General features: G+C 40.7%; 2 protein-coding genes across 2 annotated transcripts; both read right to left on the bottom strand.

The window, feature by feature from the left end:
- Positions 1-7202: 7202 nt before the first annotated feature.
- LOC137242008 (lipopolysaccharide-induced tumor necrosis factor-alpha factor homolog) lies at positions 7203-7622 on the bottom strand. The gene has a single exon (XM_067769375.1). The coding sequence runs from the start codon at positions 7620-7622 to the stop codon at positions 7209-7211; it is 414 nt and encodes a 137-aa protein (XP_067625476.1). The 3' UTR covers positions 7203-7208.
- A 3796-nt stretch (positions 7623-11418) lies between these two features.
- On the bottom strand, positions 11419-11838 carry LOC137242007 (lipopolysaccharide-induced tumor necrosis factor-alpha factor homolog). Its single transcript, XM_067769374.1, has one exon. It carries the CDS (start codon positions 11836-11838, stop codon positions 11425-11427), a length of 414 nt encoding a protein of 137 aa, XP_067625475.1. The 3' UTR covers positions 11419-11424.

Below are 11838 nucleotides of genomic sequence, written 5' to 3'. Positions count from 1 at the left end.
CGCTATACCAAATTTCAATATTTTATTCTGAATATTTACTCAAGTTATCGTGTGCACCGACAGATTGACGGACATGGCTAAATCAATTCCTTTTTTCCTCCTCAGCATTTTGATATATGGAAGTCTATATTTATCTCGATTCGTTTATGTCACCAAAGTTGATTTATTATGTTACCAAAGTTAATACACTCTATATGCAAAGCACGCTGAGTATAACAGGATTGAGCTTGTGTAGCTTTAACTTAAATTTAGAGGTAATTTTTTTATTTCAAATTCCTGAAATCTTATTTTTTATTTACACAACTCAATTAGGTATAAATAGCGCTCACAAAAGTTATCTCGGTAACTTTAACTTTAACTTTATCTATAACTTTAACTTTAACTTTCACTTTAACTTTAATTTTAACTTTAACTTTAACTTTATCTATAACTTTAACTTTAACTATAACTATATCTTCAACTTTAACTTTAACTTTAACTTTCACTTTAACTTTAACTTTCACTTTAACATTCACTTTAACTTTAACTTTAACTTTATCTATAACTTTAACTTTAACTTTAACTATAACTATATCTTCAACTTTAACTTTAACTTTCACTTTAACTTTAACATTCACTTTAACTTTAACTTTAACTTTATCTATAACTTTAACTTTAACATTAACTATAACTATCCCGCGGGGGTATCGGTCCCCTACCGGGCGCCTCCTCAGGTGGTGGATAGAGGAATGCTTCCCACAAGACGGGAGGTACTGAGTGAATTAAGTACTCAGGGCGAACCAAAACGAGCAATCCAGTGGAAAAATGGGAATGTGTTGCTCTAAGGGCAACACATCCCAAAGTTCCGGTGGAAGGGCGATAGGATGCCGCCCTAAAATACCCCATCAAGCATCCACAGGATCGAGACCAGTAAGATCCTGTTGACCAAAACTGGAAATATGATTATGAACTGATTGCTACGGGCTGGCGATGACGATAGGCTACTACCTTAGTAAGCAAGGGTGACACCTTGCCGAAACGGCTGGTAGGTTAATATCGGCATCGTCTCCGTCTCGTTAAAACCTTGGCAGGTCTTCAAGTACGTTCGAAGCACGTCGCCATTAAGTTGGTGGTGCAGGCTCAGTTGAGACGACTCCTGACTAACGCTGTATTCTGGCTCTGAACACAGACTCCCATAAGGACCTGTGTCAACCCACGCGTGGCCTCCCTGCTTCTGCAAAGATAACCACGGGAATTGAAGACGGCGACTGCACATCGTGCGGAGATAGCGGCTTGAAGCGGAGACCCAATAGAACAAATGAGCAACAAAATAAAAACAACAAAGGAAGATAAAAGTAGAGAAAGCGAGAAAGAAAGGGGCGATGAAGCGGTGTTCAAGAAGAGCACTAAAGTGCTGAGATCGCCGGTTTTAACAACCCCCGCTAAAGCGACCTTGTCGGTAATGCCCACACAAGGCACCGAATCGGCGGAAAAGACAAAGGCAGCGAAAGCACAGCTGCGCAATAACCCCAGCCAGTCAACACCTGCTACTGCAAGGGAAAAAGCGTCGGTCAGCTCACCCAATGTCGTTGCACAGCGCGCTGTTGGGAAGGAGAAACGTGCGACTCCGCCAAGAGGCTCACTCTCATACACAAGCCTCGAAGGGAAGAGCCAAGACGAACTGCTGGAGTACGCGGTATCAGTGCTGCGCGAGATGCAGGAAACCGCTCTCAAGCAGAAGACCGTGTCCAAGGACATAAAAACCGGTATGGCTCTTCTCGAGGAAGCGTTAAGCTGCATGGGATCGTTAAGGGCCCAAAAGGTAGATGAGAGCAGAGAATCGGGCCGAAAAAGCAAGAGGGCACGAACGAGCTCAGATTCCCACTCGGAGGACTTGGAAGCCAAAAAGAAACGAAATGAAAGAACAAATACGCTTTCACAAGGTGAGTCTTGGTCCAATGTAGCGCGCCGGAGGCTGAAACAGCGGGCCCAGCCAGCCAAGCAGGCAACCCCCGTCCAAGCTCCTAAAGCTCAAAAACGGGCGAGAAAGAGGAGACAAGCAGCAACTTTTGTGGTAAAACCTGTGGAAGGCAAAAGCTATGCCCAGGTACTAGGGGCCATACGCGGCCAGCTCCGCCCTAATGACACAGGTACGGTGGTACGGTCAGTACGAAAAACCAAATCTGGTAACGTACTGATTGAAACGGCGCGCTGCAGTGACCAGACGGCCTTCAGAGCAGCTATAGGTAGTGCAGTAGGAGAGGTCGGTGAAGCACAACAGCTCTCCAAGCGGATGAAGTTGGAAGTACTTGGCATGGACTGTCTCACAACTGAAACAGAAATCCAAGACGCAATAAGGAGGGAGGTCGGAAAAGAAGAAATGACTAGACCTCTCCGTGTCTCTGTGTTCGCAGCAAACCAAAGAGAACAGAAAATGGCGGTCGTCGAAGTGGACGAGAATATTGGCAACGCCCTACTCAAAAAAGGTAAAATTCCGATCGGATGGATACAGTGCCGAATCAGACAGCGAGCAGAAGTACAACGCTGCTTTAGGTGTCTCGGCTACGGACACCGGAAGGCAGAATGCAAGGGTCCAGACAGGAGTAACGCCTGCTGGAAGTGTGGGCAAAGCGGCCACAAAGCTTCGGCCTGTACCGCAGCTCCAAAATGTTACCTGTGTAATACACAGAAGCTCGATCATGTCCCTGGATCTGGAGCATGCAGCATTTTCAGAGCGGCACTCGCTGTTGCAAAGGCCAAAGTCTCAATTCAGTAGTGATTAGTTTTATCCAAGGCAACCTAAACCGGAGCAGACTTGCTGATGAGCTACTACAACAGTTGGTCTTAGACCATAAAGCTAACAGCGTTATCATCAGCGAACCCTATAGAGCCCGAAATGATTGGCATATAGACAACACCGGCACCGCCGCAATCTGGATGACAGATGCAAACGCCAATATTGTGAACCGTGTTGCCGGACAAGGCTACGTCCGCCTAACTACGAATAATACCACAATAGTAAGCTGCTACTTGTCCCCGAATGATCCCATTCAAACGTTCAGGGAGAAGCTTGAACTTATTGAAGACGACCTGAGGGACTTAACTAGTAACCTGGTTGTGGCGGGAGACTTTAACGCAAGAGCCGTCGAATGGGGAATGCCGCAGACTAACACCCGTGGAAGGTTAGTCCTTGAGATGGCAGCCAGGCTCGGTTTGAACGTGCTTAACACAGGTACGACCCCTACATACCGACGGCCAGGCTTTGGATACTCGATCCCCGATGTAACACTAGTGTCAGAAAGCCTGCTGCTGACCGCTGCTGGATGGAGAGTCATAGAGGATCTGACTGGCAGCGATCACAACTACATCACTTTCCACCTAAACGATCCCGGTCAGAGGCAGATTCCGAACGGGCCACGCAGAACAAAAGCATGGGACGCATCCAAGGTCGACTCTGCCACGTTCTCCGCATCAGTACTGGGGGATGCCCGACGGATAATCAACAACTCCAGTCCGACGGAAGAGACGGTTGAAAAGACAATGAGCTGTCTTCGCCACGCTTGCAACCTCTCTATGCCACGGAGGGGAGTGTGGAGGGGTAAAAAGCAGGTATACTGGTGGAATAGCGAAATCGCGGAGCTGCGGAAAATATGCCACAGGATGCGAAGGCTAGCAACTCGCGCGCGCGGCAGGCCTGAGGCTCTAGAAAAGTCGGAAGCGTACAAAGGAGCGAAGAAAGCTCTTAGTGCTGCCATTAAGCAAAGCAAGCTTAAGTGCTGGAAAGCGCTTTGCGAGGAAGTGGATCGAGACCCATGGGGGCAGGGATATAAGATAGTAATGAAGAAGTTCCGTCCGCCAAACCAGCTGATGGACGAGAACCAAATAAGGAACATTGTGGATGGCCTGTTTCCCACCCAACTGCCTAGGGAGGGTGGGTACGTTACCCATGAAGATCGCAACGTGGAACCATTCCAAGAAGAAGAGCTTAAAACTGCCGTGCGAACTATGAAACCTAGGAAAGCATCTGGGCCCGACGGAATACCCGCGGAGGCAATAAGACTAGCTGCAAACGACTGCCCAGAACTTATGTTGCACATGTACAACAAATGTCTCGAAGAAAGAATTTTCCCCACCATATGGAAGACAGCACGACTGGTTCTCATTCCAAAAGGAAAAGGAGATCCCAACTCTCCATCATCCTACCGTCCCCTATGTATGTTGGACACAGCAGGGAAATTGATGGAGAGTCTCCTGAAGCAACGCCTCACCAGAGCGTTACAGGACGCCGGAGGACTGTCGCCCAGACAGCATGGTTTTCGGAGGGGGCACTCTACAATGGATGCCATAGCAGAAGTTATAGACGCAGTCAAGAAAGCCGAGACAGCGTGCCACAGAGCAAGACCTATAGTGTTGCTGGTCACGCTGGACGTCAAAAACGCTTTTAACTCAGCTAGGTGGGAGGACATGCTTGAGGCACTAGAAAGCACTTTCAAAGTACCGCAATATTTGTTAGAAATTTTAAGGGACTACCTAAGAGAGAGGTATCTAATATATGAAAGTACTCACGGTCAAAAAAAGGTAAAAATAACAGGTGGAGCAGCCCAGGGTTCGGTACTAGGTCCCGATCTCTGGAATATAACTTACGACAGTCTTCTTCGGTTAGACATGCCAGAAAGCACCTTCCTCGTTGCATTTGCAGACGACGTGGCAGCTGTGATAACAGCACCAAGCTGCGAGCTGGCACAGCTAAAATTAAACCAGGTCATGCGTAATGTAAATAGGTGGATGGCTGAGCACGGTCTCCAGTTAGCAACAGCCAAAACGGAGATCGTCATCCTCACAAAGAGACGTATTCCCACTACCAGGAACATGATGGTTGGGGACCAGCGAATAGAAACACTCGCTTCAGCGAAATATCTGGGAGTGAGGTTAGACAGCAAACTCAACTTCTCGGATCACATACGAGGGACCTGCGAAAGAGCTGCGCGCATAATAGCGCAGTTGAGTAGATTAATGGCAAACACAGGTGGCCCAAAACCATGCACAAGGAAGTTGCTTGCATCAGCCTCGGATTCTATACTCTTATATGGTGCAGAAATCTGGGCGGACGCAATGAAATACCGGAAGAACCGAGTCGCCCTCACCTCGGTCCAACGCAGAGGGGCGCTGCGAATATCTTCGGCTTACCGCACGGTCTCAGCTGAAGCTGTCCTGGTCGTTGCGGGAACCATACCGATATATCTTCTCGTTGAGGAAAGAAAAACAATATATGACAACGGATCGCAAGCAAGTAGAGCTGCTGTTGCCATGCAGGCGCGAGAAGAATCGATCCGACGTTGGCAAGATCAGTGGAGCAACAGCATCGTAGGAAAGTGGACTAAGGAACTAATCCCTGAACTTGATCCATGGTTGAAGCGACCGCACGGAGAGGTAGACTTTTACCTGACCCAGTTTCTAACGGGACATGGTTACTTCCGCAAATACCTACACAGAATGGGTAAGGTTGATAGCCCGAGCTGTCTGTACTGTGGGGAAATAGACGATGTACGCCACACCTTCTTCGAATGCAGGCACTTCTCCCATCAGCGAAGGAGGGTAGAAGAGGTACTTGGCGACCTATCCCCGGGCAGTGTCATTAATAACATGACCTGTCGAAGAGACAGATGGGATACGGTCAGCACATATGTGAGGCATATACTTACCAGTAAACGAGAAGACGGATGCCTAGCCCATTAGCGTGAGAGTAGCCATAGAGCTCACGTAGCGCGCACCCGTACCCGAAGTAATGCTAAACGCGGTCCCAGGTACGGGGATTTGCGCGGGCCGTGGGAGGTTAGGTTTTAGTGGGTAGGCCTTCATGGCAGAAGGGAGTCCTACACTCGGAGAGTCTCGCAGTGAGGCTTAAATATCCCGGTCAGTGCATAAAGCATTTCCTCCTTCCACGAAACACAAAAAAAAAAAAAAAAAAAAACTATAACTATATCTTCAACTTTAACTTTAACTTTAACTTTCACTTTAACTTTAACTTTCACTTTAACTTTAACATTCACTTTAACTTTAACTTTATCTTTAACTTTAACTTTAACTCCAATTCTATGTATTTGGCCTGTTGCTAACACCGAACCTTTTTCGAACCTTTTTTGACAAATATCCGTTACGGTTTTTTTGATTTAGTCGCCAAGCCCGCGAACCCAACGAACCGATATCATTTCGTTACGATAATTAACGTTAATAAACGAAACAAAGTCATTTCGTTTCGTTTATTAACGTTAAGAACGTCAAATTAACGAAATGATTTTGTTTCGTTTTCTGCCATATCAAAACGAAATCAAATCGTTTATGTTGATTATTAATTTCAAACTATGCTGGCAAGGCTGATTGATGGCGGAGTCATTAAAGGTGAAAGCATTAGCCAAGCTGATTGCAACTTTTCTCATTGATTTTGACAGTGCGATCATTTCTCAGAGTATTTTTGACATTACCACCAACGAATTCCACAAACAAATTACATGGAGTTTGTGTGTGTATGTCCGCTCGCTTTTACCACCTTACGGCTACACCATGGCTATAGCATTGCCAGCACAATTCAAACACAAAGTATCATGGTTTTGTTAACGTTTTTAACTTTAACGAAAGCTTTTCGTTTCGGTTAAAAACGAGATACAATTTATCTTGATAATTTCTTTATCGATAATATTTCGAAGTGTTTCAACGGAAACGGTGGAAATTTTTTGATAAACGATTAGCTTAACGTTAAGGTGCATCCCTGATAAAATCTATGCAATAGCTTAAAAAATGATTGAAATATATATATTTGTATTTGTAAATGAGTACTGGCAAATTTTAAGCCGACAGATGTTAATGTCGGGAGTTAAATTTACTCATTGGTGGGCGCCAATTTCAATCACCGGCGCTGCTTAAAGTCCAAACAATCACATTTTTCAGACCAAATTTAGGTCAGAACGTCTGCCGGGCCTGCTAGTATTATATATATATTTTTTTTTTTTTTTTAATTATAAGTCACATATGTATGTATGTATATGTTTATTATTTCCGACGATTTTATTTTGAAAAAATTCAATGCCAGTTTGTTTAAATGATAGTTTTATGAGCGATACTTTAATGAATTCAACAAAAAATGCTTATAAGCTAGCAAAGTAAATCACTTCTTCCATTGAAATTTTACAAGCACATTTAAAGTAGATACTTTGGAAACATCTTTGCTGCTCCTATGATTGATAAGTATCAACAAATGTGCCGCACATTGGGCAAAAATGATTTGCATTGCGACAGGTATCCATACAATATGGAAGGCAACAACAACAACCAGTCCACGTTAACAACAAACATGCCAAATGTGTTTTTGCCGTTGAACGGTGTCTAACCGTCGTCTTAACCATACATTTGCACTCTGGGCAACGCAATTGCGTAGATTGTGGACCCACTGGTGGATTCGGATTGGCATAAATGGATGTATACTGCGGTATTGGTAATTGACCGGCCATTGGCACACCACTGAGTCCAGGTTGCTCGGTGATCGAATTATTAGTTTCCTTATACGCCGGCGGCGGTGCTGTTGGTGTATTCCATTCAGATGGCAAATCACTACGAATTTCATCATAAGGATGCTTATTGTATGCCATTTTTTATAAGAAAGTGGGTTTTTATATTCCTGTCTTAAACGAAAGTCTTTAGTACTGTCGATAAATTTATAAGCGCCAAGTCACCAAATTGTGTGAGTGCTTGATAAATACTTTACTTTTACTTACCAATATTTAATTTCCTTAAATATAGATTTCAAAAACATTAAAACACTAACCGCAAAATGAACTGGAATGAAAAATTTGAAATGGGTAATTCCAGCCTATAGTATAAGGGATTGTTATGACAATTGATTATTGTGAAATCGAGAACTAAGTTATTTAGGTCGATTATCTTCATGCGCCGAGTTATTAATTTCAAAAAATTTTTTAGTTATACACTATGAAAGCCTCACAATTTTATTACATTCCAAAAACTTCTAAATTTCACGAATCAGAACTATCAGTTAGTTTAATTAAATGTCAACTTACTTCCCTAAGCGCCATCTGTTAGTAAGTAGTTAAATTGTTAGATGTCGTTTTCAAATTGAACATATGCCTCTTGTGTTCAAAGGTAGCAAATTACCATGGTGAGATATCTTTATGCTATGGTGAGGAATCTTTCTAATAGTAATCTGTGGGAATGCGGCGTGATATACCTTTCGTTTGATACCCATATCGGTATATCTCATGCAATTTTTTTCTAATTTCGAATAGGTGGTAACCCTAAATGGAAACCCTACTCAAAAATGTCGCTATTGTAATGCGGAGTGAAATGCCTTTCGTTTGATACCATATCGGTATATCTCATGCAATTTTTTCTAATTTCGAATAGGTGGCAACCCTAAATGGAAACCCCACTCAAAAATGTCGCTATTGTAATGCGGAGTGAAATACCTTTCGTTTGATACCCACATCGGCATATCTCATGCAATTTTTATTTAATTTCGAATAGGTGGCAACCCTAAATGGCAACCCTACTCAAAAATGTCGCTATTGTAATGCAGAGTGCAATACCTTTCGTTTGATACCCATATCGGCATATCTCATGCAATTTTTATTTAATTTCGAATAGGTGGTAACCCTAAATGGAAAACCTACTCAAAACTGTCGCTATTGTAATGCGGAGTGAAATACCTTTCGTTTAATACCCGTATCGGCATATCTCATGCAATATTTTTTTTTCATTTCGAATAGGTGGCAACCCTAAATGGCGACCCTACTCAAAAATGTCCCTATTGTAATGCGGAGTGAAATACCTTTCGTTTGATACCCATATCGGTATATCTCGTAAAATTTTTTTTTAATTTCGAATAGGTGGCAACCTTGTGAAACATTCTGAGTGGCAACACCTAGATAGAAAATCTAGAAGGTGATACGTTATCCTGTGCCAAATTTCATTTAAATCGGTTGAGCTGACCCGAGATCGTTCGGATATACAAACATACAAATATACGAATATAGAAGAATTGCTCGTTTAAAGTTATAAGATATATGTGCATAGGTGCACTCATGCACATACATATATATGAAGCTATATACGGCAACATCAATCATCGTTCATATTTTCTAATTTGCATACAGTGTTACTTATTCATGAATTCGAACATTTCAAATCGATACTTGTATAGTTTTAAATGTCATTATTGAAATTTGATTTACTCGAAATATAATTTGTTACATCTTCCTTATTAGTTCGTAAGTCATTACTGTTAATTAAAGCCTGAATTAATAGAAAGGAAGTTGTACCAATCATATCGTAATACATACCTTCGTGAGTATAATTCCCCATTCGCATTCAGGCACACCCCTAGTGTTCAACATATGATATATATACGACCGATCTCATCATTTTTTTTAGACAACAATATGTGCAATATACGAAAGCATATGATGAAGTTTGAAGCTACAATTTATAAATTATGGAAGATATGACAAAAATCCTCTTTTCTGAAAAATCGGTTATATGGGGGAATATTTACTCAAGTTATCGTGTGCACCGACAGATTGACGGACATGGCTAAATCAATTCCTTTTTTCCTCCTCAGCATTTTGATATATGGAAGTCTATATTTATCTCGATTCGTTTATGTCACCAAAGTTGATTTATTATGTTACCAAAGTTAATACACTCTATATGCAAAGCACGCTGAGTATAACAGGATTGAGCTTGTGTAGCTTTAACTTAAATTTAGAGGTAATTTTTTTATTTCAAATTCCTGAAATCTTATTTTTTATTTACACAACTCAATTAGGTATAAATAGCGCTCACAAAAGTTATCTCGGTAACTTTAACTTTAACTTTATCTATAACTTTAACTTTAACTTTCACTTTAACTTTAATTTTAACTTTAACTTTAACTTTATCTATAACTTTAACTTTAACTATAACTATATCTTCAACTTTAACTTTAACTTTAACTTTCACTTTAACTTTAACTTTCACTTTAACATTCACTTTAACTTTAACTTTAACTTTATCTATAACTTTAACTTTAACTTTAACTATAACTATATCTTCAACTTTAACTTTAACTTTCACTTTAACTTTAACATTCACTTTAACTTTAACTTTAACTTTATCTATAACTTTAACTTTAACATTAACTATAACTATATCTTCAACTTTAACTTTAACTTTAACTTTCACTTTAACTTTAACTTTCACTTTAACTTTAACATTCACTTTAACTTTAACTTTATCTTTAACTTTAACTTTAACTCCAATTCTATGTATTTGGCCTGTTGCTAACACCGAACCTTTTTCAAACCTTTTTTGACAAATTCCGTTACGGTTTTTTTGATTTAGTCGCCAAGCCCGCGAACCCAACGAACCGATATCATTTCGTTACGATAATTAACGTTAATAAACGAAACAAAGTCATTTCGTTTCGTTTATTAACGTTAAGAACGTCAAATTAACGAAATGATTTTGTTTCGTTTTCTGCCATATCAAAACGAAATCAAATCGTTTATGTTGATTATTAATTTCAAACTATGCTGGCAAGGCTGATTGATGGCGGAGTCATTAAAGGTGAAAGCATTAGCCAAGCTGATTGCAACTTTTCTCATTAATTTTGACAGTGCGATCATTTCTCAGAGTATTTTTGACATTACCACCAACGAATTCCACAAACAAATTACATGGAGTTTGTGTGTGTATGTCCGCTCGCTTTTACCACCTTACGGCTACACCATGGCTATAGCATTGCCAGCACAATTCAAACACAAAGTATCATGGTTTTGTTAACGTTTTTAACTTTGACGAAAGCTTTTCGTTTCGGTTAAAAACGAGATACAATTTATCTTGATAATTTCTTTATCGATAATATTTCGAAGTGTTTCAACGGAAACGGTGGAAATTTTTTGATAAACGATTAGCTTAACGTTAAGGTGCATCCCTGATAAAATCTATGCAATAGCTTAAAAAATGATTGAAATATATATATTTGTATTTGTAAATGAGTACTGGCAAATTTTAAGCCGACAGATGTTAATGTCGGGAGTTAAATTTACTCATTGGTGGGCGCCAATTTCAATCACCGGCGCTGCTTAAAGTCCAAACAATCACATTTTTCAGTCCAAATTTAGGTCAGAACGTCTGCCGGGCCTGCTAGTATTATATATATATATATATTTTTTTTTTTAATTATAAGTCACATATGTATGTATGTATATGTTTATTATTTCCGACGATTTTATTTTGAAAAAATTCAATGCCAGTTTGTTTAAATGATAGTTTTATGAGCGATACTTTAATGAATTCAACAAAAAATGCTTATAAGCTAGCAAAGTAAATCACTTCTTCCATTGAAATTTTACAAGCACATTTAAAGTAGATACTTTGGAAACATCTTTGCTGCTCCTATGATTGATAAGTATCAACAAATGTGCCGCACATTGGGCAAAAATGATTTGCATTGCGACAGGTATCCATACAATATGGAAGGCAACAACAACAACCAGTCCACGTTAACAACAAACATGCCAAATGTGTTTTTGCCGTTGAACGGTGTCTAACCGTCGTCTTAACCATACATTTGCACTCTGGGCAACGCAATTGCGTAGATTGTGGACCCACTGGTGGATTCGGATTGGCATAAATGGATGTATACTGCGGTATTGGTAATTGACCGGCCATTGGCACACCACTGAGTCCAGGTTGCTCGGTGATCGAATTATTAGTTTCCTTATACGCCGGCGGCGGTGCTGTTGGTGTATTCCATTCAGATGGCAAATCACTACGAATTTCATCATAAGGATGCTTATTGTATGCCAT

The sequence above is a fragment of the Eurosta solidaginis genome, chromosome 2, assembly GCF_040869045.1.
Source record: "Eurosta solidaginis isolate ZX-2024a chromosome 2, ASM4086904v1, whole genome shotgun sequence".
Taxonomy (NCBI): domain Eukaryota; kingdom Metazoa; phylum Arthropoda; class Insecta; order Diptera; family Tephritidae; genus Eurosta; species Eurosta solidaginis.
This window is presented reverse-complemented; position numbering and strand designations above follow the sequence as displayed.

Coding starts and splice junctions, on each gene's coding strand:
- LOC137242008 (XM_067769375.1), bottom strand. CDS start 7,622: ATGGCATACAATAAGCATCCTTATGATGAAATTCGTAGTGATTTGCCA.
- LOC137242007 (XM_067769374.1), bottom strand. CDS start 11,838: ATGGCATACAATAAGCATCCTTATGATGAAATTCGTAGTGATTTGCCA.